The 22,037-nt window shown below is 41.0% G+C and overlaps 1 protein-coding gene across 1 annotated transcript in view; it reads right to left on the reverse strand.

Annotated features, from left to right (window-relative positions):
• The window catches only part of neo1a (neogenin 1a), a 176,267-nt gene that overhangs the window by 80,021 nt on the left and 74,209 nt on the right, over nt 1-22,037 (reverse strand). The window contains exons 3-4 of the mRNA XM_073465092.1: nt 3,528-3,803; nt 1,904-2,054 (exon numbers count right to left, since the gene is read on the reverse strand). Of these exons, the coding sequence (XP_073321193.1) occupies nt 1,904-2,054; nt 3,528-3,803 (427 nt within the window). The remainder of the gene's footprint in view (nt 1-1,903; nt 2,055-3,527; nt 3,804-22,037) is intronic.

Raw genomic sequence — 22,037 nt, forward strand, 5'->3', positions numbered from 1 at the left:
CATGTAATGCCTGAGAGGGACAGGAGACTCTCAAGGAGAAAAAAGAAAGTTCCACTACTATTCTTTTTAATTGTCAATGTCGTATTAAAATCAAAAGAATGGTCTCGGTAATGTATTCACCACACAATCCGTTTCTGCTCTGAAGGCAGGAGCATGGGGGTCCACTTCAATTTCGCAAAGACTTCCCTGGTTGTTCAGAGTGCGCCTGCTAATTACCAATGTTGACACCCTAGAGGGGCGGGTGTGCACGCTGGATGGTGTTTTGTAATTAATACAAGGTAGATTAATAAGTACCTTTTTGGCCAGCTCCCATTGGAGGTCAGAGGTACTCGTGGACAATTCCGTAGGTGTTTGAGACATTTAGCTTGAGATGTGGTGCTTGGAGCTAAAGGTTGGAGAGTCTAATGATATTCTCGCTCAAACCACACTGCAGCCTTGTGGTTACCAATGTGATGACCTTACATTTAATTTCACTGAAGGTAGAAATCCCTCTCTGCCTCTTGGGGTTGGATTTAGATGAATGAGCGCTATTTCAGCTATTTTCTGTCGACCCCACAAGTCACAAAGTTATAACTCTGCAGGGCTGGTACACAGGGGTTAGATAAACAATGTGCTTTCTTAATTGGTGAGAATCAAACTTCCCATGTCCAATGCAATTCTCTCCAAGGGATTTGAGCTGCTCTGGCTGAGCTAATGAGAGCCAGAGGAGTGAGAGCACAGGCGCTGTGACACTCTCTCATGGCTCTTAATTTGCGAACTTCCCCTCAGCTGGCAACCCTGCAGCCTCGTATCCCAGCTGAAGTGGCTCCATTGGCACGTCCAGGTCCCCCTCCTGGGGCTCTCTGGGTAGCAGTGGCAGAATAGCATTAACACCTTGGGGAGCAGGCGCCAGGACTAACAGGTTAGCTTTTGGAGGCCAGAGGCATCTGGTACAAAGGAGTAGTGCATTATGGTCTGTGTTGCTTTTCAAAAGCTAGGAATGTATCAGAGCTGGGGAACACTGAGCACAGGAATGTAATGATTTAGGGTAACTACCAGTGCATTTAGCCCTTTTAAAACAGAGATCCTGCAGTTCTGGTGTAAAGAAGACCTGTCATTACGGCAATTTTGCCTTTAAACACTGAAACAAACAATGCTAGTATAATGTTGGCTCATTGTCTAATTTTAGATCATGCCAGTGATCCGGAAGCAAAAGAGGCATGGCATGTAACATAACAGTACATGTAACAAGAGGGTGTCCCCACCTGCTGTCTCAAACTATTTACACAGACATCGATTCAGTTCTGTTACTGCCTCCACCAGTGTTTCTATCAGTGTGTCACAAGCACAGTGGCCCGCCAGGCTGAAGTTGACCCCCTGCCAGGCCTAAGCATCAGGAATTTGGGGGTAAAAAACGAACTGAGTAGCACCCAGAACATCTACGGTGCACACATACTAAAGTTATCTTGTAATTGACCTTGAAAAGGCAAACAGTTGCAAGCATGTTTTTAATTTTCAATGACTTAATAATCGTTACGAGGCGAACGTGAAGTGTTTGTGAACATTTTCTACACAGTCTCTCAGATACTTAGTGAACTCAAGTAAACGTGACCAGCTGACCAACACACACTGCAGAACTTGAACAACTATAACCAACTGTGAGGCAAAGAAAATAGCTTGGTGCGTAGTGTGTTTCTGCACCCATTCAGTGTCTTGGACAGCAGTGGCTTTCCCTTGGAGTTAACGATGCAGCAAAGGCTGTTGTCCCCTGCTAGAGACATGACGTTAACAATAACACAGCAAGCAAAACTCAACTAGTTTCTACACAAGTAAGAGCAGAAACATTCCCCAAGAAAACATATAGCATTTAAAGGCTTCCTAGACTCCTGGGATGGATCAGAATGGCCTGAGCCCATGTTCATACCTCTCTTCTAGCAGCTTGTCTCCAAACATCCAGCGGACGCGCGGTGCAGGGTAACCAGTGACCACGCAGGGCAGCAGCACGCTGGCGCCTACCACCTTGGTCACAGCCACAGGCTGCACCAGGAACTCCGGCTTCCTCTCTTCTCCAGTTTCTAAGATGGGAGAGAAAAAGGTCAGGGTTAAGACTAAGGGTGAGTAAGTGAAGCAGAGCAGCAACCTTCTAAGTAACAGGCGTCATCTATCTTAAAAACTTCAAAAGAACTCATGTCTGATGGGCAGTTGTTCCTGACACCCAAATCAAATGAATAATGTTCATGTTGATGTCTGAGACAGCTGAGGTCTCAGCTCTTTAGGAGTTCAGAGTGATCCCATATAATTCCAGCTGTAACTAACTGCCCGAGCAGCATCCTGCACTAAACGGAGGGTGTTTGTAACCCCAGCACATATGCAGGACTTCAGCAAAGTAACTGCAAAGCTCCATCTTTTAAATCATTCTATGAGTTGAGCTTCGTAATCATAATTTTATAAAGCTCAAACTAGGACTTAAATTAGATGTATGAAATCATTTTCATCAAGCTCCTTTATTCAACTCTCTCTGGGAAGTTACTTTATTCTCACGCTGATTTGTTGTGACTTCAGTGAAACCAAATAACGACAAATGTTTTTCTGTCACTTCAACATCTGGTTGCACCTAAACAAAATTTCTTTCAATTTCCTTTCACAGCTTTATGAGTTTTTGCTTCTGTATGCATTCAGCCTTTTGCCACTCCAACACACACCCTTGGAGGAGACATACAGAGATAAAGACCCCCACTGGGGTCTTGTTGAAGTCTGATTTATGACCTCTAATATCTTCTCAGTGCTGCCAGGAGCCTGGTGCTTAACAACTCAGTAAATAAAACTTCTGGAGGGGTGAGGCGAGACACTGCCACAAAGGAATTCAGCCCCCTTTTGAGCTACAACTGAGTTACTGTTAGCATCAATGATAACCCCAGTGGGAGTTCTACCACTCGTTTTGGCATTCACCCACCTCTCACAACACTACAGATTTCTTCGAGCTGAAGGTAATGAGCAACCCGGAGCGGACACCATGTACCGCTGTAATCAACCGATGCACTGAGCTAGATTTTAATTTTAATTTACTGCATAAGAGCCTCAACAATAGAAACATAATTACGCTGTACTCAAGGATGGGAAAATGTTTATATAACAGGTGCAATTAAGGACAAGCAGGAAACATGTCAGTATTGGACAACAATGGAAGTGTGGTGCCCAACAAAGCTGAAATAATTCCTGTAAGTACTGTGACAGAAATTATATTTGTGTGTAACTATGTAGGGCGGTAAACATTCTCCAATTACAGCTTCTTAAATCTTAATCGTGAATATTATCTGGTTTCTTTACTCCTATATCTCTGGGTTGTGGACAAAACAAGACATTTGAGGACGTCATCTTCGGCTTTAGGAAACACTAGCTGATATTTTTCACCATTTTCTGACATTTTTCATACACCAAACAACAAATCAATTAATTGAGAAAATGGTTAATCGACAATTAAAATAATCATCAGTTGCAGCCCAACTGATCTACCTTTTGTCTGACAAAACTTAATTTCCTTAAATCACCTGGCACTATCTGAAGCTGGGCCTCATCGCTGGACTTCGACGACCCCACGTTTTCCACCAAACAGCGGTAAAGGCCAGCGTCAGCCTCTGAGGCGTTACTGATCGCCAGGGCTCCACTGGGCAACTGGACAAGCCTGGTGCTCAGCTCCAGCGGCTGACGGTCTTTCTCCCACCGGGTGAAGGGCACCAGATCTGAGTTGACTTCACATGCCATCACCTGGTTGTCCCCTTGATGTGCAGTGGCCGGTGACGGCTGGCTGGCGAACCTGGGCATCCCTGAAAGACAAGACAAGACAAGAATGTAAAATCAGCACTCACTTCCAACATCAACAGAACAACATATATTTCTGAAGCTTCTTAGTATTAGTGATGAGATTTGATGACACTTTTATCCACCAAAGATACAACAGTTGTGGTTATTTCACTTTAGATTTCCGTTTTTTTTCCCTCTGTGCTTTTCTCACTGGTTTGAAGTGGCTCCATTGGAAAAAGGTAACGTCACAAACTTTTGGTGCACCAATCATGATTTAACATCTGGATTCAAATCTGATGAAGGTTAACAGTGTTGTTGTTCCATCACAGTCACTAAAATCCAATCAATCCTCACCCAGAAGAACAGAAGAAATCTTCATTTTTGAGTATTGAACGGTTATTTTAACATTTTTTTTTTTTTTTTTATGTCTTCTCACTTATTTATTTTTTTTATGTAATTTTATGCGCCCGTAATAGCACTTGTGTCGCCTTGTGTCTGGAATAGTGCTACACAAATTAACTTGCTTTGCCTTGATAAATAACACTTGATGATATCTTTTAGTACCAGTGCGTAAAATTTAGTAGCATCTAGCAGTGCGCTCACAGGCTGCGTCGAAATGAACACCCCTGGTCTTACCCTCCTCTACTCCTCTATGGTTGATGCTCTCTTGAGCCTGTGTTTGGATTGTCACTTCTGTAGAAACATGGCAGAGGACCTGCTCCCTCTGTAGATACAAAAGGCTCATTCTGAGATAACCAAAACACAATGAATCTTTTACACTAATGAAAACATAGTTATGTATATTATATTTCATTTCTGCTCCTCAATCCCACACACTGGACTTTTAACTTTGGTTGTTGTTCGTCATGAATATTTAATGTTAAATAGTCAAGATTTAAAACTTAGTTTTCATGGGCTTTAATTAAGACATTATAAAAGTGGCTGGTTTTTAAAATAAAATGTAAAAATCCACCTCTTTCAGACTAATTGCAGTAAGTGCATCTTAACAGATTTTACTTTGAGAAAAAAAGCTACTATTGCTAATCAAATAAACTTATTAAACTTTCTACCACATTCATTTTTAAACATTTGGAAGAAAGTCACACTTTCACTGTGTCAGTTTGGGAAAACCAACAGATTGATCCTGGACCTTTAACACAGCAGCTAGGGAAGTTATAAAAACTTATTTCAAACTATGACAAGATCTAAACATAACAGCATATTGGACATGGCATCTTGCAGACCATATTCAGAATAGATTCTCAGGAGTGGAAAGGGCCAAACAAATGTAACCCCCACCCACCCCAACCTCCTGCGCAAAATCCTCATTTACACACGCAACCACCCACACACAGTTGTGTAGCACAATCACTTATCCTCGATGGTGGATGTTAATTTGCCATGCAGAGCAGGAGACACACAGCACTAATTAAAAAAGGCTGGATCCACAGGCTGTTTGTGCTGCTGTACCCAGACTTTCATCTCGACGCAAAATAATTATTTCCTGCGTTTGAAGCCATTGATCTGAAACCAACACTTGCGGCCTGCGTTCGAAACAATCGCACACAATGGCTTCAATTAAAAAGAACTTACAATGTGTAAACTGCAAATAGTATTCTTGGGTTTATTAGTGAAGAAGGAAGACTTGTTTTTAAAAAGTAGGAAGGCCACTCCATCCACAATAAAAAGAATATCATGCTGTGTTATTACCATGGAGGGCCTCTTGAGCTTTTGGGCTGACTGTGTTTGTCTCCTTGGTAACGTGTGTGTGTGCGCGTGCGCGTGTGCGTGTGTGTGAAAGAAATGACTTGATAAAAATCTGTGTGACTAAGGATGAAAAGGCTTTTCTCAGTGTGTGTTTATGTATTTATGAATGCAAGTTTGCCTGGTGTAACTCTGCTCTTGTGCAGGAAGTGATGCTGAAGACTCGCTGAGTGATGATTTGGTGTCTGTGCCCCCTCTCACCTACTGACAGCTCTTCAAATCCCCTGCCAACAGCAGCTCCACAGTAAATCACACTTTGAGATAAGGCCCCAACAGCTAGGGACTTTCCCCCGGCCCGGGCCAACACACACAGCTCCTCTGAGCATATCTCAGCACAATAGTTCAGCTAATATGCGCTTAGCTGATTCTAGTGCTGATATCAAAGCTGCCAATCACCTCCTGTATAATCATGCCAGGGTAGGAAAAAAAAGCCTCATCTGAATGATTTAGATTAGACTCACTGAAGCTCTACACTGAATCAAATACTTCTTTTATAATTAGCAGCTGTAGTGATGGGTGAGTAATCCGTCTCAAAAAACGTTGGGGGGGATTCTGGGATATATATCAGGTGTTCAGTGAAGATAGAATAAATGTATTGACAAAAAGAAACTTCTCTGCAGGCTATCAGTGTTTCCCTGAGTTTGTGGAGGAGTTAGGTGCACATATTTGTTTTGGGAGTCCTCTCCCAAGAATAAGCTGTGCAGGTTTTAAAAAAAAATGCAATTTCACATCATATTGGACCACTTAGACTATCTCTCTACAAACACGTGGAATGGCTAGAGCAGATAATAATTAAACAGCACCCAAAGAGATGGATGTTATATTGTTAGTTTTGATGCTCTCCAGATTGGCTTTTCATTTATTCAGCTTAGGTGGTGCCCAAAACAGTTCGAGTGCTGCCGCGCCTAAGCTTTATAAAGATAAGAAAAGATAAGAAGTCACAATGCTAGTTACATTATGTTGGTTTTTACTTCAATAATGAATCCACTAAATCTGGATTTCATGTTCTTTTACACCACAAACTGGAAATGCTTACAGATGGTCTTTTATCTTTCCAGTTATGCTGATCAATACCATGATCTGATCTTCTCCTTCTTTTGGCTGCTCCCCCGTTACGAGTCATCACAGAAAATCATCTGCCTCCTTCTTGCTGGCAAACCAGGCCCTGGCCAACCCTGCATGAAATCTGATTTCTATGATCTGCATATTTGATTTGGCATCAGCTTTTAATGATTCCTGATGCAACCCTCCACATTTATCCAGGCTTGGGAACAGCAATTAAGAATGCACTGGCTCGTGCATCCCCAGTGGCTGGGGAGCAACCAGGGTTCAGTGTCTCGCCAATGGAGGACAATTCTCTAGTTGCACAATGTAGTGTGACGTATATCTGCTTTTTGAAGTGCACGTCCTTGTTGCTTCAAGTGCCAATTCTACAGTACACGTCTATAGTTATCTCAGAGCTTTTTCATCCATAACTTTGCTAAAATAACTCACTTTTCACAGTTTGCTTTGGATATATTATTAATAGTTTACCCTTTTTGTTTTTGTACGTAGTGTTTTTAGCTTTTTGGAGCATTTAGATAATCACATAGGTGTTTTTAACTAGCGAGGTTAGCCTGTAAGCTAGCCTAGCTGGCTTTCTAAAATGAAAAAAAAAAAAAAAATGCATATAATAGTAGAACCAGTCACCCTTCTCTCAGATTTGTGATTTAAATCCCTTATCAAGCAATGAAGTCTGAGCTTTACTGCTCGCTTTCACAAGACGGTGAACAGTCAGTATGATGACCATGTGATATGTAACATTTCAGCATTAAAAATGTCTAAAAACTACTACACATTTGATATATATTTTGCCGAGAAGTGTAGAAAGATTATCTTAAATGTTACAAAAAAAACCTCAGCCAGGAGGAATATGTAATTTCATTCAAGGTAACGCTGTGTTGTTGAGGAAGGAAGTCGACCATTGAGAGGAAAAGTAATGTGAATACAAGTTTCATACATTACGTATAATACAATACATATCCCCCACAATAAACAAAGCCATCAAATTCTGTCTTTTGTTTTCATTGCTTTGATTTGATTGAGAGACCCCTAACGGCAGAAATTACATATTGAGTGTTTAACAAAATGTACATTATCTAAATGTGGGTATTGTACTGTATTAAGTAATATGCCAAAGCTTCACTAAGTGAAGTGTTTGGTGTTTTAACAGTGAATTAGTTTCTTTTTGTGTGCACCTTTTTTATTCATCTACCTATTTTTTGTGCTAAGGACTGATATATTAACTCTTTCTCAAAGCAAACATTATATCTTCCAATGTCTGCTCACCGTACACACAAACTGATATGTTTGTCTAATCCTACTTGACAAACATGGACACACAAAAAGTAAGTTTGCTCTGCACTCAAGATACAGAACAATTGAATCAAATACTTGAATATTCATGTATTCACAAAGCACAATAATAATAACACTTCACTACAAGCAAGGATCAAACAATGTACCTCTTGACTCATTACCAAACTGATAAAGACAGAGAGACATGGACTGGAAATACTAAAGTTTAGAAAGTGCTCTCTACACAGGAAAAAAAATTATTTGGCCCATGGAGCAGTGACATGTCATAAGATGAGGTTGAAGACGATGTCCTGAGTTAATGCTGCCAGGTCTAATAGCCAGAGATAAACCCACAATGTTGTCTAACAGCTTGAGACTTGACATTTGGGCCAAAGAGGACACAGGAGAGAGCCCTGAAAGTGATCCACAGACCTGGCCAGAAATTATATTTCCACAAAGACTGAACCTTTGCAGAGAGGAGAGACAAAACCCCTCACAACTTGAGTTCATATGGTTGTGAGCACTTTCGGACTCAGTCTGCAGTGACTGCTTCCAGCTCTCAATCGACTAATCCTTCGTTCCTCCAACCTCATCACATCTCTCCAGGCTGAGTTCATCAGTTTGCTGAGTCTTTAGGGTGTGTGTGTGAGTGAGTGTATGTGTGGATCCTAACTCAAATGGCATGAATTAAGATGTAGCCTCGCCTTTTTAGTAACAGCCAGTGTTAATGAAGTGGATGCTCTGTGTTATGATGTCTCGAATATGTGTGTGAGTGTCCATGCATGTGTGTGATGTCGGAGAGCTGAAGTGCACACAAGCACATTAAGTGTGCGTCCAGGCAGAGCTTTGTAGCTGGGAAGTGGTGAGTGTCGATGCTAACACTATCGATTCCAATTAATCACAATTCTCCATTTAAATCGACTGGAGGGGAGCTTCATTTTCCACACCCTTGCTCAGCACCATCTATTGAAGTACTGGAGTGCCAATCTCAACACTTATTACCCACGTGTGATAAGGCCAAATGATTCCAAGAAAGCAATAATGTCTCAGTGGTCAAACACAAGGATGGCTAGATTTTTATGCTAATAGAAAGCAGTTTCTTTGTTCATTTCAGTCGACATAAATGAGAGCAAAATGCGACTCGGGTGATATTATTGTGCCTCCGAACAACACTTTCGTAGACAATAAAGCGGGTAAACAAGTGACGGCCGCACCAAATGCCTCCTCTGTAAAGAGTGGTTGGTTAGATTCACCAAACCTTACATCATCTGCTTAACTTTGCCAGCGGAGCTTATAATCATATGAATGCTAATGAATGAATGTGTCCATCATTGGATGGAGATTAGCAGAAAAGAATTGTGCTGCAGAGAGCTACGAACAGGCGTGACGACTGTCTACCCCGCCTCAAAGCAAAACCAGGGTACGCTCACATGCACATACACAGACATACACTTGAATCACACAGTTGGGTTCCTACTATTCTTAATTAAAACCAAGTATAGAATAACAATGAGCAGCTTAATGAAATATGCAGAAGGCTTTAAGGATCTCCCTCTAGATTCAGCTGAATTAGTAACTGACTGCAGAATGGCTGCCGTTCATCTCTGATCAAAAATACAACAGTGCTCTATGTCACATATTTTAAAGCAGAGTCAGTTGAAGTACAGTAATAGTACTGTATATGGATCTGGCCTGACACAGTGTTTAGAGCGGACTGGTAAAATGGAATAACTCATTTTCCACAGAGATGATTTGGAATGTAAAATAAAAAAAATTTAAAAAAATATAATCATCAAAAAAGTGGACGCAGTTAATGCATTCAAGCATGCTCATATTTTCCAAGCCATTTAGACCATTACTGTTTATACCAAAGAATACCCAACAGGCAAGATTTAACTTGAATACATCATGTTAACAGGGCCTTTAATGTTAGTTAGGACACAGCTGATTTTTATTTAAAGCGTTAATTCTTTATTTCCGACCAGCATAGAAATGACCCTGTTTATCTAATAAATCCCAATAATACTTGTATGTTTTACGTGTGAATATGTAATGTTACATTTCCTTCAACCAACTCAAAGTAAATTATGACTCATCGTAGTGTTTTGACATTGGAATATTGATATGCGTATACAAATGCTAAACTCATTGTTCGCAGTATCAATACACCAGTATTAGTTGTGTGTTTTCACTCTCCTCTGACATTGAGTTGACATGTGCACCACTGCAGTGTTCATATAGCCACACAGTGTTAAAACAACCCTTGTTTTATGTATCTTTTTACACAAATCTGAAACATTATGCCCTCAAAGTTGTGTCAATTTTTCCCTGTGGTATCGAACATCAAATATCAATATTTTTCAAGGTAATCCAATTTAGTAATTCCAGTATCGTGATAACACGCTATCAGAGGGATGATTAAATAAATGTATAACCTAACAGTCCCCATCAGTTCACATTTATCTCTAAAACAACATCTGTTTTCACAAAGAGAAAGGATAAAACACAAAATACTGGAGCCCTGGTGCTAAAGGAACAGTCTATATGGTAATTTTTCAAATGTACAAATCAAAACACAAAGGACTACAATTCCCAAATGCTTAACAAGATAACCACTCAAAAGCTACCCTGCACAACAGCAGTTATTTGAACTTTCAATTTGGCAGTCAACACCTGAGAACTGCAAAACCAACAAACTTTATGCTAGGCTAATGCTGTCAACAGACTACATCATTAATAAAGACAGAAAGCAACACAATGTGCCTTTACTGGACAAGACACCCCTCCAGGCAATATTGGATACTGGCAAAACCATGCATGTGCAACTGATGTTGCAACTTACTCCACACTGAGATGCTTTGTCCTCGTGTATTAGTCTCATGGATTAGACTGAACTATCCAGTCACTAGTCTGTTAGCAAGCTGTGGCTTATGCCCCCTGCTGGCATAGCAAAATATGAAGGGGAAACATGATAGGAGATGAAGACAGAGTATATTATTTGAAATAGAGTTAAAGTTACTGAAAACATTAAGGCTGCAACTAACACTTGTTTCGGTGTCGATTAATCTGTTGCACCTTTTCTTGATTAATTGATGAGTTGTTTGGTCCATAAAATCACAGAAATGGTGAAAAATGTCGATGAGTGTTGCTGAAGCCCAAGACGACGTCTTCATATCGCTTGTTTTATCCACAAACGCAAAGGTATTCTGTTTACTGTAATATACTGTAATAAAACTGGAATTATTTTCTGAAACCAGAAAATATTCACGTTTAAGAATCTGGAATCAGAGAATTTCAAGCTTTTTTTCTTAAAAAATGACTTAAAATGCTAAATCTATCATCAAATGTTGGCGATTAATTTTAATAGTTGACAACTGATAATGTAAAGATGAACTTTTGGGTTTTTTTCTTGGATTGCTGGGTTAGATTTGTTGTTTAGTGTTATACTTAATGGCGATGATAATTGTTAAGAAGCCAACCATACTGTCGAACATGTGACATCATGTCATGATCTTTCCAGCACATATATAATGGAGCTTGATAGCCGAAGATTAGGAGATCAGCTGTAAATGCTTGTTTTTGGATCGAGTCATGTCAAAGAGCAACAATATCTTGTAAACATGAACAATCAAATGAGAAGAAAAACATGACAAAAGAGACAGAGATCCCAATTTCTACACCGAAAGCGGAACCAGTAGACCAGAATGTAACACAATCACAACTGGGACTACCATTCTTATTATGGCATTATTTCCACTACTTCTCTCTCTTTCTCCCTCTCTGACTTCAACAAGTTCACGCCTGTCCTCTGGGGATTGGTGAATGTCATTCTGGGAAATGCAGGAAATCAATACCTGAAATTGAAGTACACAAGTCAGGTTGAAGAAAAGTGGGTACACTAAAAAAAGCAAATGAAAGACCTTCATGTCAGAATAATTTGTAGAATGCACTGACTGTTACAAATTGATATTTACTGGTGTATGACCATCAAAAGGAGGAGAGTTTTCCTTTGAAGCACAATAATGACACCTTCAAGAGCTCTACCTTTCTCTGCAACATCGTCCTCCCTCATCAATACATCTATTACATGCACAGGAATGCAGAACGACAATCTCATGGCTGGTGCATAATAGACAGATTTCACAAATCTAGACACAGGCAAATCAAGGCTTTTGAACCAAAAAAGACCAACTTCAGGCAGCGTTGTGATAGATCTAACCCTGGATGAAGAGTAAATTAGACCGTGTGTGAAGAGAGTGTGAAGACATCCGATCAATGGCAATGAAAATGTGAGACTCGGGGTGAATGGGGGAGTGGCAAGGTAATCAAGCAGTCCAAAAAAAAGACAATAATATCTATTAGATGTAGAAGTGCGTGCCTAGGCAAGGTCTAAATGTATTTCCCCAGTGTAAAATCCCCCTGAACAATATGTACTTTGCTTTATTCAGTTCAGTGACTCCTTTATGTTCATGCTGCCTTCAAGGCCAGCTGTAGCGTAAGTGATAATTAATTCCCTAATTGAAGGTTTCAGGGCTTTAGGGGAGGATATTTCTAAGGGCTTCCTCCATTTATCATGCCATTCAACCTACACACTTAAATTCTTACAGGAAAGTATTCGGGCCTTACTGATATCTTGTACTTTGAGGAGATTTCAAATGCAGAGTTTAAACAGAACTCCACTCAATCAAACACAAAAGGAAGCTCTTGAAAGTTATGCAGCTATCACTGTCAGTTGCCAGTTTGTGAAAAGTCTCACATTATCTTTTTTCAGACACATGCTTTTTTTTTTTTTTTTACCCTCTATCTGAACACTTACTTTTAGCTCCGTCTCTTTAAGGCCCCCCTCCCAAAAAGCCCAGTCTGCTCTGATTGATCAGCTCTCACAGGCCTGAGCAGCTACTGTTCACCGTATTTCTGCCTCAGCTCTGCTGGTGTTTTTGTGACCACGGACGTGCTGGGGGCACGGCTGAAGGCGGTGACTTTACAGTTGTGACATCACAACCTTATGGAAGTCCTGACGACTCGTTTGGAGGTACAGTTTCTGATTACAGGCTCGATACTTTCACAGTATTTATAAAGCACCTAGACCTGCTTTAAAATCAAAAAAGACATGGAAATCTCACTTTCTCCAATATGGTAGCTTTAAAATTGTATTGGCTCTATTGGTGTAAAGAAGCTTTTCATTTCATTGTCTGGTAATTTTTGAAAATGTAGTTTTTTCCTCACATACATATGGGGCTGGTTAAAATATCAGAGCTTCTTTTCATAATAATGCAACACCAAAAAGATGAGCACAGACTTACATCAAGACCTCTCTGACAATGTCAACAAAGACTGAATATTAAAAACGTTACAGCAGCGAGATTAGTTGTGTGGCTATAGTTTTGGAGTAGTCGTGGTGCTAGTGTATATTATCAAATGCCAAAAATGCCATATAACTTGCTCTGTAGTTGTGAGGAAGTCAGGATATCGTCTTCAGAATTTTCTTATGCCAGATAGAAGCTTTAAAAAGAACACAGGACCATTCACTGGATTGAGTGTTAGGCATCCAATTTCAGGGTATACATTTTACTTCCAAGATTGGAATAAAAAGCCATTGGGCTGATTCCTTCTGGGTTTCTGAGAAAGCACCGTCGGGCCAACATGTTCAGAGTTTTTTTTGTGAGAAAATAAATCCCCCATTGGTAAAGCATTGGTTATGTGTGGTTATTAATACATAAATGCACTCTGTTTGTGCATGCAAGTTCATGTGCAAGCGTATGCAACAACATGGGAGCTGACAGGCAGTGGAAAAAAAAGTTTCATGTCTGCTCTAAGAGACAAATTCTTCCATTTCTCTTTCACTCTGTACTGAAACTTTAATTGGATTGTACTGCAAAACCCACTCAAACACATCCCCCCCAAACAACATAAAGACAACATTGTCCACCTCCCGTTATCACTCTTAATGAAAAGGCACATCAGGGTTTATGGTACACAGCAAAAAAAGGTTATTCTATCTCTCTAATGCAGCCAAGATCATTGTGAAGTTTAGCTTTGAAGGGTGGTGCTTTAGTGATGTTCTTAAGTGGCTGTGCATGTTACATGAAAACCACAGCATGAATTCTTTATATCCTTCGCCAAGAGGGAGTTTGCTTTTGCTTCTTTTGGTTTAATATGAATTTGGGATGTGGTCAGAAATGGGGCTTATTTTACAAAGAAAACCTCAATGTTTAATTAGAAAGTTTGTATGGGCTGGTAGGGGAAGATATAATAGACGTATAGCCACCAATTCATTAGAAAATAGTGGGTGTTCATCTAAAAATACATAAAGGAAAGGAGGAAAGGAAAACAGTGTACTCTTTTATAGTACATAAAGCCAAGAGAAGTGAGGGAAACAGAAACTTTGATGGTCCTGTCATTCTTGGAAAACATGTTTGCTGATGTTCTTGACGCCCTCCACTGTAAAAATGTAACAGCAACCTTCATGCTGTCGGGGGGCTGACAGGTGGGAGGTCTCCCAAGATTGACAAGAATGAAAACAGGATTAATTAATGACTGTGTGTTGGAATCTAATAAAGAAGTCACAGAGGCACTTAATCATGTATGAAGCCTGACAAGCCTGACATATTGTGCAAATGATGAAATGCACCGTCTGGCTGTGTCATCACAACATATTTGTCTTCCTCACCAACAGGGAGAGGTGACTGCCATAACAGAAATGATGTCGGACCATAAAAACTGTCTAAATCTTCACTCGTCAAATTTGTTGAGTTTTCATCTGATCCAAACAGCTGCCTGTAAACATAAACAGAGAACAATGACACCAGTTTACGACTGAGCTAAACATAGAGCGGCTTACTCCATAAACCTTTGGCAGACTGAAACATGTTGTGAACAATCAGCTAATCAGTGGAAAGACTGAGGCTTGAAGATGAATCAGTACTCAGAGCTCTATGATATGTGTGCAGAACAATGGCGGCCACAACAGCATACACACTCCCTAACACAGAAAAGCTTCTGTCGTGTACACACATCAGAAGGACGGGCCGAAGATGGATGGGTGGCGTTCCACAGGAGTCAACCTCAGACAGGGCTTCTTATTTTATCTACTGGGCTGTAAAAATGCCTCTCGGGTGCAGGAGATGACAGAAAGAGCATATCCTGACCTTGTAACCAGTCAGTGCCTCCAGAGAGCGAACAGCAAAAACCTTACAGGACAACTGGTGTCCAAGAATGACGCATCAGCCTGTTGTTAAATGTCCAATATGACAACTTGAAGACAATGATGGGAGATCATTTCACTGGTGGAAACAAAGAAGCCTAAAACAGAAGCCTATTGGTGTAGTAGTCTTGTATTAAAGTCATTGATCCTCAGCCAACAAACACCTTTAAGTATGTTAACTCTGCAGGGCTTAACATCTCTGATAGCTCTCAGCCGAGGGACGGATATTTTTAACTGCTAAACCACTCTGGGTGCAGGCCAGATGTTGTACGAAGAACGCCCTTCTAAACATTTATGACTATCAGCGGATGGGCCGCGGGGCGCAGCTGCTGTTACAACTGAGGCGAGGAGAAGTCACCTCCGCCTGATTACTACATTTCTCTCTCTTTACAGGAGTGATTTCTTGCTTTGTTTTTATGACCACGCTCAGGAAGATAGGCAGTATAACGTGCACTTTAGAGCACAATCACTGTAGAAGGTCTGCTCTAAACAAATGTAAGTCAAGTAGTTTGTTCCAGTGCTGAAGTCCTTTTCTACTTACATAAACAGGAGATAAAATCACAAACCATTAACTGTGTCTAGATGGGAAGTGACACATCAGGATGAGGCACAGTTGGCACCCTGACAGCTCCTGATTGCCTGATGTGGGAACAGACATGAGGAGAGACGACAAGGAGACTTCATGGATGGAGATGGATGGAGACGGACACATGACAGGGCCAGGTCAGTTGCCATGGGAACATCGACCAGAGGGAGATCAATATGTCCTTTTCTGAAATTGTTATTTCTATGTCAACCATCCAAATCATGTTTGGTAGCAACATGTACGACAACATTTTCACTGTGTTTGATTAAAATACAAACGCCTGAGGAAATATCATTATAACTGGGCAGTGTGGAAAAAATCCCTTGTCACAGTTTTGAAACAAGTCAAAGTCTTATCCCATTACGGGTTACTGACGTTTATGTGGATATGGAATTTTGTTGGTCGTTTTATGCGTAGAGTAGTTTGTGTGATGTGTATTGTGCAATCTTATTTTGGATTTAATGTTGTAATTAAGTCTAGAAACCTAGAAACCACCCTGTTGAAGCTAACAATACAATAGCAACGTGGCCAATAAACACCAAATACTTATCTTTTTTAGGAAAAGTGGCCATTTAATGTCCCGATGCTAGTAATATATCAGAGCATCATTATGTGTCATACAGTCTTGCTTATTGATTTGGATAATTACCATGTTATCAACAGGACAGAAAAACAGCTGACATGTCACAGTACATATCGCCCAACGATCATTTTTATTTACTAGAACGCTTTAATCAAGTATGTGCCTGCTGTAATAAGCAAAACCATGAAACCTGGAATATAAAATGGATGTGTCTCTGTACAGTCCTTTGTCTCCACACAGACAAAAGCTGTCAATAGTCGTTACGAACCATCCGACCAGAAACTGCCACCACACGGCAGGGGTCATTTGTCAGCTTTTGAGGTGTCACTGTGCATGTCCTTGCAGATAAAAAAAAAATAAAATAAACACAGCTGCTACTAAACAAAATAGTTCCTGATTAATTTTTCAACTAATAAATTAATCTGATAATTGTTCTACCAGAATCAGCTCTTATCAGCTCTCGTGGAGTGTTTGTACTACATTTCTTTTTAACTGAGGCACATGTAAGGAAGCTGCAGGATGTGACTGCATCTCCATACTGGACTTTAATAGTTCTGCATGACCCTCAGTTTGTGAGTCAGCATGTAACCATTTAATCTCTCCTTCCCGGGTGTCACATGTCTGCTTCCCATGTGCGTTTCACCTGTTCATAGTTAGACCTCCAGCCAAGCAAACGCCCCACAGCGTCTAGGGGAAAGAGAGCCCTTTTTCATTATCGGTAATTGAGTTGTAGCTGAAACAATACTGATTGCATTAGGGCCCTTAATCATGTTAAGGTGTCTTATTTTATCACTGGGAATTTAGCTCATTCTTGGCCCATTTTGAGGCTAACCTTCTGCAGAGGTCGTTGCCATGAGAGACCGTGGCTGCTCCCATTACCCGAGCACAGATAAATGTGTTGGCACTTCCACCGTACATCCCTTTGCTCTTTATGTCTCACCTCCCCCTTTCCCTCGCTTCCTTATCAGAAAGAAGAAGGGAGGAGGAGGTGAGAGGAGGCAGTGAGAAGCTCGGCAGAGCAGCCCCCGATGTCAGAGGACTATATGAAGGAGACGTCAATCAAATCCAACACAGACAGGTGCCACAAAGAGCAGTGATCACTGGCCCGTCCTCACATCTTTCGTCAAGTGCTTGTTTCCTTAAGGCCCCGTGTAACGCCCCCCTCCACTGGAATGAAGGGCCCCTCCACTCTCTACTAGCTCAACAGCCATCCAGATAAAGAAGCCAAACACACCCCTGCCCTTCTGTTGATGGACACATAGATAAGAGCTGAAAGGATAACCTCTCCATGTGCACCTCTCTCTCCTTCATTTTTCCCACTCCCTCCCTCCCTCTCCACACCACCATCCACCTCTCCATCCAATTTTTCAGCCTCTTCCCTGCAAATGTGCTGTCTCCTTCGCATTACTCTCCGAGTCGCATTCATCCAGTCTCCACCCGCTCCAATCACCCCTCCCCTTTTCTCTCCATCTTCTCTCCACACATTTCGGTGGGAGCTCTATTGTTTGCGAGAGAGGGGACATGCTGCTACTGGTTCTTATCTGGGGATGTTGGCGGCACATCTGTAGATGCTATCAGTGACTCTGTTGCTCTGTTTATGCTCCAGCCCTGCAAAAGCAGCTAGCCGGGGAAATGAGATAGATGGAGGAAGGGGCCAAAAGAAAATAGCAGCATCTTCCTCAGCAGAAATGATGGAGTAAGGCGCAGAGAGGGGAGAACACGGACAGATTTCCTAGGGTTTGGAAATAGGCCCATCTTATGCCTGTACGTAAAGGTAGTGGTAGAGAAGATTGAAATAATTACCACCCCATCACTAAATGTACCTGCTTTGCAAAAATCCTCTTTGGTAAACAACCAACATCTTTACTTACATGTAGTTTTATGTCCATGTCAATCTGGATTTAGAGCTAATGAAAGCTCCATTTCAGCATTTACTTTAGTTACAAATGATATAATGGCTGCATGAAATAATAAGAAACACTGTGTAGCCCTTTTTGTAGATGTGTCAAAAGCTTTGGATCATCCTCTTAACCTCATTAGGACGGCTCAATATTCCACAGCAAACCACATTCTCTCAAACGGTAAAATTATTAAGTATATCACTTATTTTACAAAAAGGCTGACTATTGTTTATCATCATAGCACAATGATGAAAGAGCACACCGTTTCTCACAGAACTCTCTTCTTTTTGCATTGATCCATGGGAGCTAAATGCAAATGTGTCCAACGCTTCATACAAGCACTGAGCGGACTTATTCTACAGCATAATTTAGCACTTATCTTTAAAACTGTGCGTGGGTGTTTGCTTCAAATTATACCCCAATGAAGCTATGGTACCGCAAAAAACATTTCTTGCATGTGTGAGATTAGAAGAGAGGTGCGCTTCAAGAGGACTGTTAACATACACATTGGCACATATAGTCACAATATGTAGATGCAGCTCATTGTGAAATTTCTGCAGTTGCTGTTTGGGAAATATCAGCATGGGTTTTGCTGTTTTGTTAATAATGAAATGCGATGCAGACAGAATGAGGCAGCTCAAGCAGTCAACCGTGCCATTCACAGCATCAGCTTGACTCCTGATTTGTCTTTCACAGTATAGATTACAGAGGCTGCTAACAATCCATCATGAGATGGATGGGCTTCTCTCAGAACCTCTCATCTCAAATGGGGACTACACCTGTATTGGTGTGAGTATGTATACATGTATATGAGTATGGCAGCTTGGGAGCAGCAGATGTTTCTGAAAACACAGATGCAGTACAGGGTGATGATGTCACTCAACATGGCGAGGGGCATTCATCATTGTTTACCTCGTCGAGGGGTGTGATGGTGTGGCAAATTAACGTCAGTTAGCAGTCCTCCATTCCTCCCGCCCACCACGCAAACACAGCAGTAATATTGGATTCCAGATTAAATATATTTCATTATGTTTTTGTGCAAATAATAAGGCTTTAAATTTAGGATCAACATAATGGTGACAGGTTCAAGTTTAATGATGAAATTGGAAAACAGACTAGGACAGCTGAGTGACGGATTGTTAGAGTTTGATCATCCCTGAGGAGATGAAAGTGGAGAGTTGAAATTAAAGCGAAAACATAGCAGAAAAAATAGAAAGATTGAAAATCTGTATTTCTTTCTGGCAATATTAGTTGGATAATTGTAAATCTATGTTTATGATGATGAACTTCAGTGAAAATTTCTGATTACTTGTGCATGTCAAGCTCTAAAAGATCAAAAATCACTGTGGATTTTTCTTTTTTTTCCCCCACATTCAGGTAAACATCTTTCGGAGATGCTCCACTGAGCCCCAATAACAGACCAAGCAGAGCCGCTCAAATTTCAGCAAGGGATCTGATATAATGAGACGACCGATCTCTCCACACAGATATAAAACACAACAGTTTCAAAGTTCATTAGCCTTGTCTGGTGAGATGCAGATGCCATGTATAATACAGACTGAACAAACACAGTCATCAAATACTTTGAAAACATACCGTACATACTGAACAGGCAGCAGGAGGGCAAGATTTGTATTTGAATGAGGATCACACAGTGAGCAGCATTTAAACCCTCAGTGGCAAACTCTTCACATATGGATCGAAACAGTGTTTATTTATCGTGGCTAATTAAATTGGCAAATATGAATTGGATTTATTTACTGAAGTGCAGCAGTGTCTTTTCTCCAGATAGCAAGAGGAAAGCAAAGCAGAGGTTGAAATAATCATATCTGGGTCAGTGAAGATGACAGAGTCTCAATGAAGGCAATCTAATCAATCGATCAACCCAAATGGAAAAGGATGCAACAGATCTCTTAAACACCTGGACGGTCTGACAGTGTGGCATTAGCAATTACTCCAGTCCATCTGCAGTGCATTGCCTTTTAATGTAGCAGATGCTATGCTGGGTGCCTCTGGACAAAATTAACCTCTGATGAGTCTCAATTGTAAATTTTATATTTGAGCATTTGTGTGCTTGCATATTGTGTTGTCCAACATGGAAATAAAGCCTGAACTGAGATGATAACGTGTGTGTTTGTATAATCCATATTTCACTGAGGCATATTTCTGTCCTTTTTAGCACAGGATTGCACAATTCCCCCTGCTTCAAGAAATATTTAATATGTATACTCCCAACATCAATGACAAATGCTTTGATGCAACAGCCAAATCCAGGCTTGCTTTATGCTCCCTGGCTGGAGATGTAACAGGAATTGAGACCTGAGTGTTAAAATGCAGCAGTAAGGTGCAAGGAAGCTGAAAGGTGAGGTAGAGGAAGGATAAAAACAAAAGTGTTGGCAGTGTGTAGAATAGAAGACACGGTGTTAGTGCTGTTTAGCCTCTTAGGACTGTGTGTGTGTGTGTGTGTGTGTGTGTGTGTGTGTGTGTGTGTGTGTGTGTGTGTGTGTGTGTGTGTGTGTGTGTACGTGTGTTTGTGTGAATAAACAATAGGGGAGATGCTTATCACTGACCTTGGAGCAAGTTATTCTACAGCTTGGAAGAAAGCACAAGCACAAGTACTCATGTTCTCTCTTTGGTTACTCTCCTATTTCAGAGGATCTCATCAGGCTTCAACTTTTTCCTGCTGTAATTTGTCTTGTACACAACTGACTGTGAGACTTATTATGAAGTCAGTTATGTTCTGATCTTAGTGGATGAGTCACAGCCCATCCACCGCTAACTCTTTTAGCGGTGGATAATGGTGACAATGACAGCGGTGATGTTGGCATTAACCTGGGTACTTGTGTCTATTTGTGTATATGCTGTGTGTACTGTATGTTTGTATTGTATTGACTGCTGATTTTAGTCACTGATGTATTTACGAACATTGACTGCTGCCTATAAGCCAAGTCAAAAGCTTCCCTCTATGATGCAGCAGGATGCAGTAACTGGTACAAAAGGCAATTCCATAATACCACACATCAACACTAACAGCAGGGAGCCTCTACTCGAACGCTGCAAGCCTTGATTTTTTTTAATCATCAATCAAGCCTCATCAGACTCAACACAGTGAATCAAACGCCGTCACCGCACCCTGAAATCATGCAATAGCGTGCACATTAATACACACACACAGCTCTGAATTTGACGCCTACACAGCTTGTACCCACCAATCCAAAAGTGTGAAGGCGCTGCATGGTGTGGACATGAGAAGTCTGAACACCCTCCCCAGGGCTCTGACCGTACACACAGAGTTCAGGACAGCTCAGTCAAAGGAGGATCCACACATACACACTCATAAACACTTTCATAGGTTCTTTGCATTCCCTGCACAGATGAATCACTCATTGAGAGGGGGTATCACTTTCATGCTTTCCATCTTTCTTGTTTATCACACTCTCCTTTCTCCCACTTCGCTCTTGCCCAACCAAGTCTTGCCTGCATCACGCATGTCATGCTCCTGCACATTAAGACTGAGTGTGTCTTCAAGCAGGCCTGTACAGGCTCCAACAGCTCCCCAAACAGTCTTTATTCAAGATTAGAAACACGTACGGTGCCCCATTCATTCACAGCTTTTATTTTCATCCCTGTTGCTCACAGACATACATACAGACACTACTTGGCGAGTAACACCCATCCATACTGCACCCTCCAAACCCCCGTTTTCCCCTCATCTTAGCTCTGAGCGACACTGAGTGAGGAATGCATTCTGTCTTTGGTTAAAAGCAACAAAATAAATGCAAATGAAGTTTTCATTAAGAATTGTCAAGCAAAATGAGGATGTTCCCAGGATAAAACCTTTTTGTTTGTGAAGAAAGAATATCAATGAATCTAGTATAATTA

Source organism: Pagrus major, chromosome 4, assembly GCF_040436345.1.
Source record: "Pagrus major chromosome 4, Pma_NU_1.0".
Taxonomy (NCBI): Eukaryota; Metazoa; Chordata; class Actinopteri; order Spariformes; family Sparidae; genus Pagrus; species Pagrus major.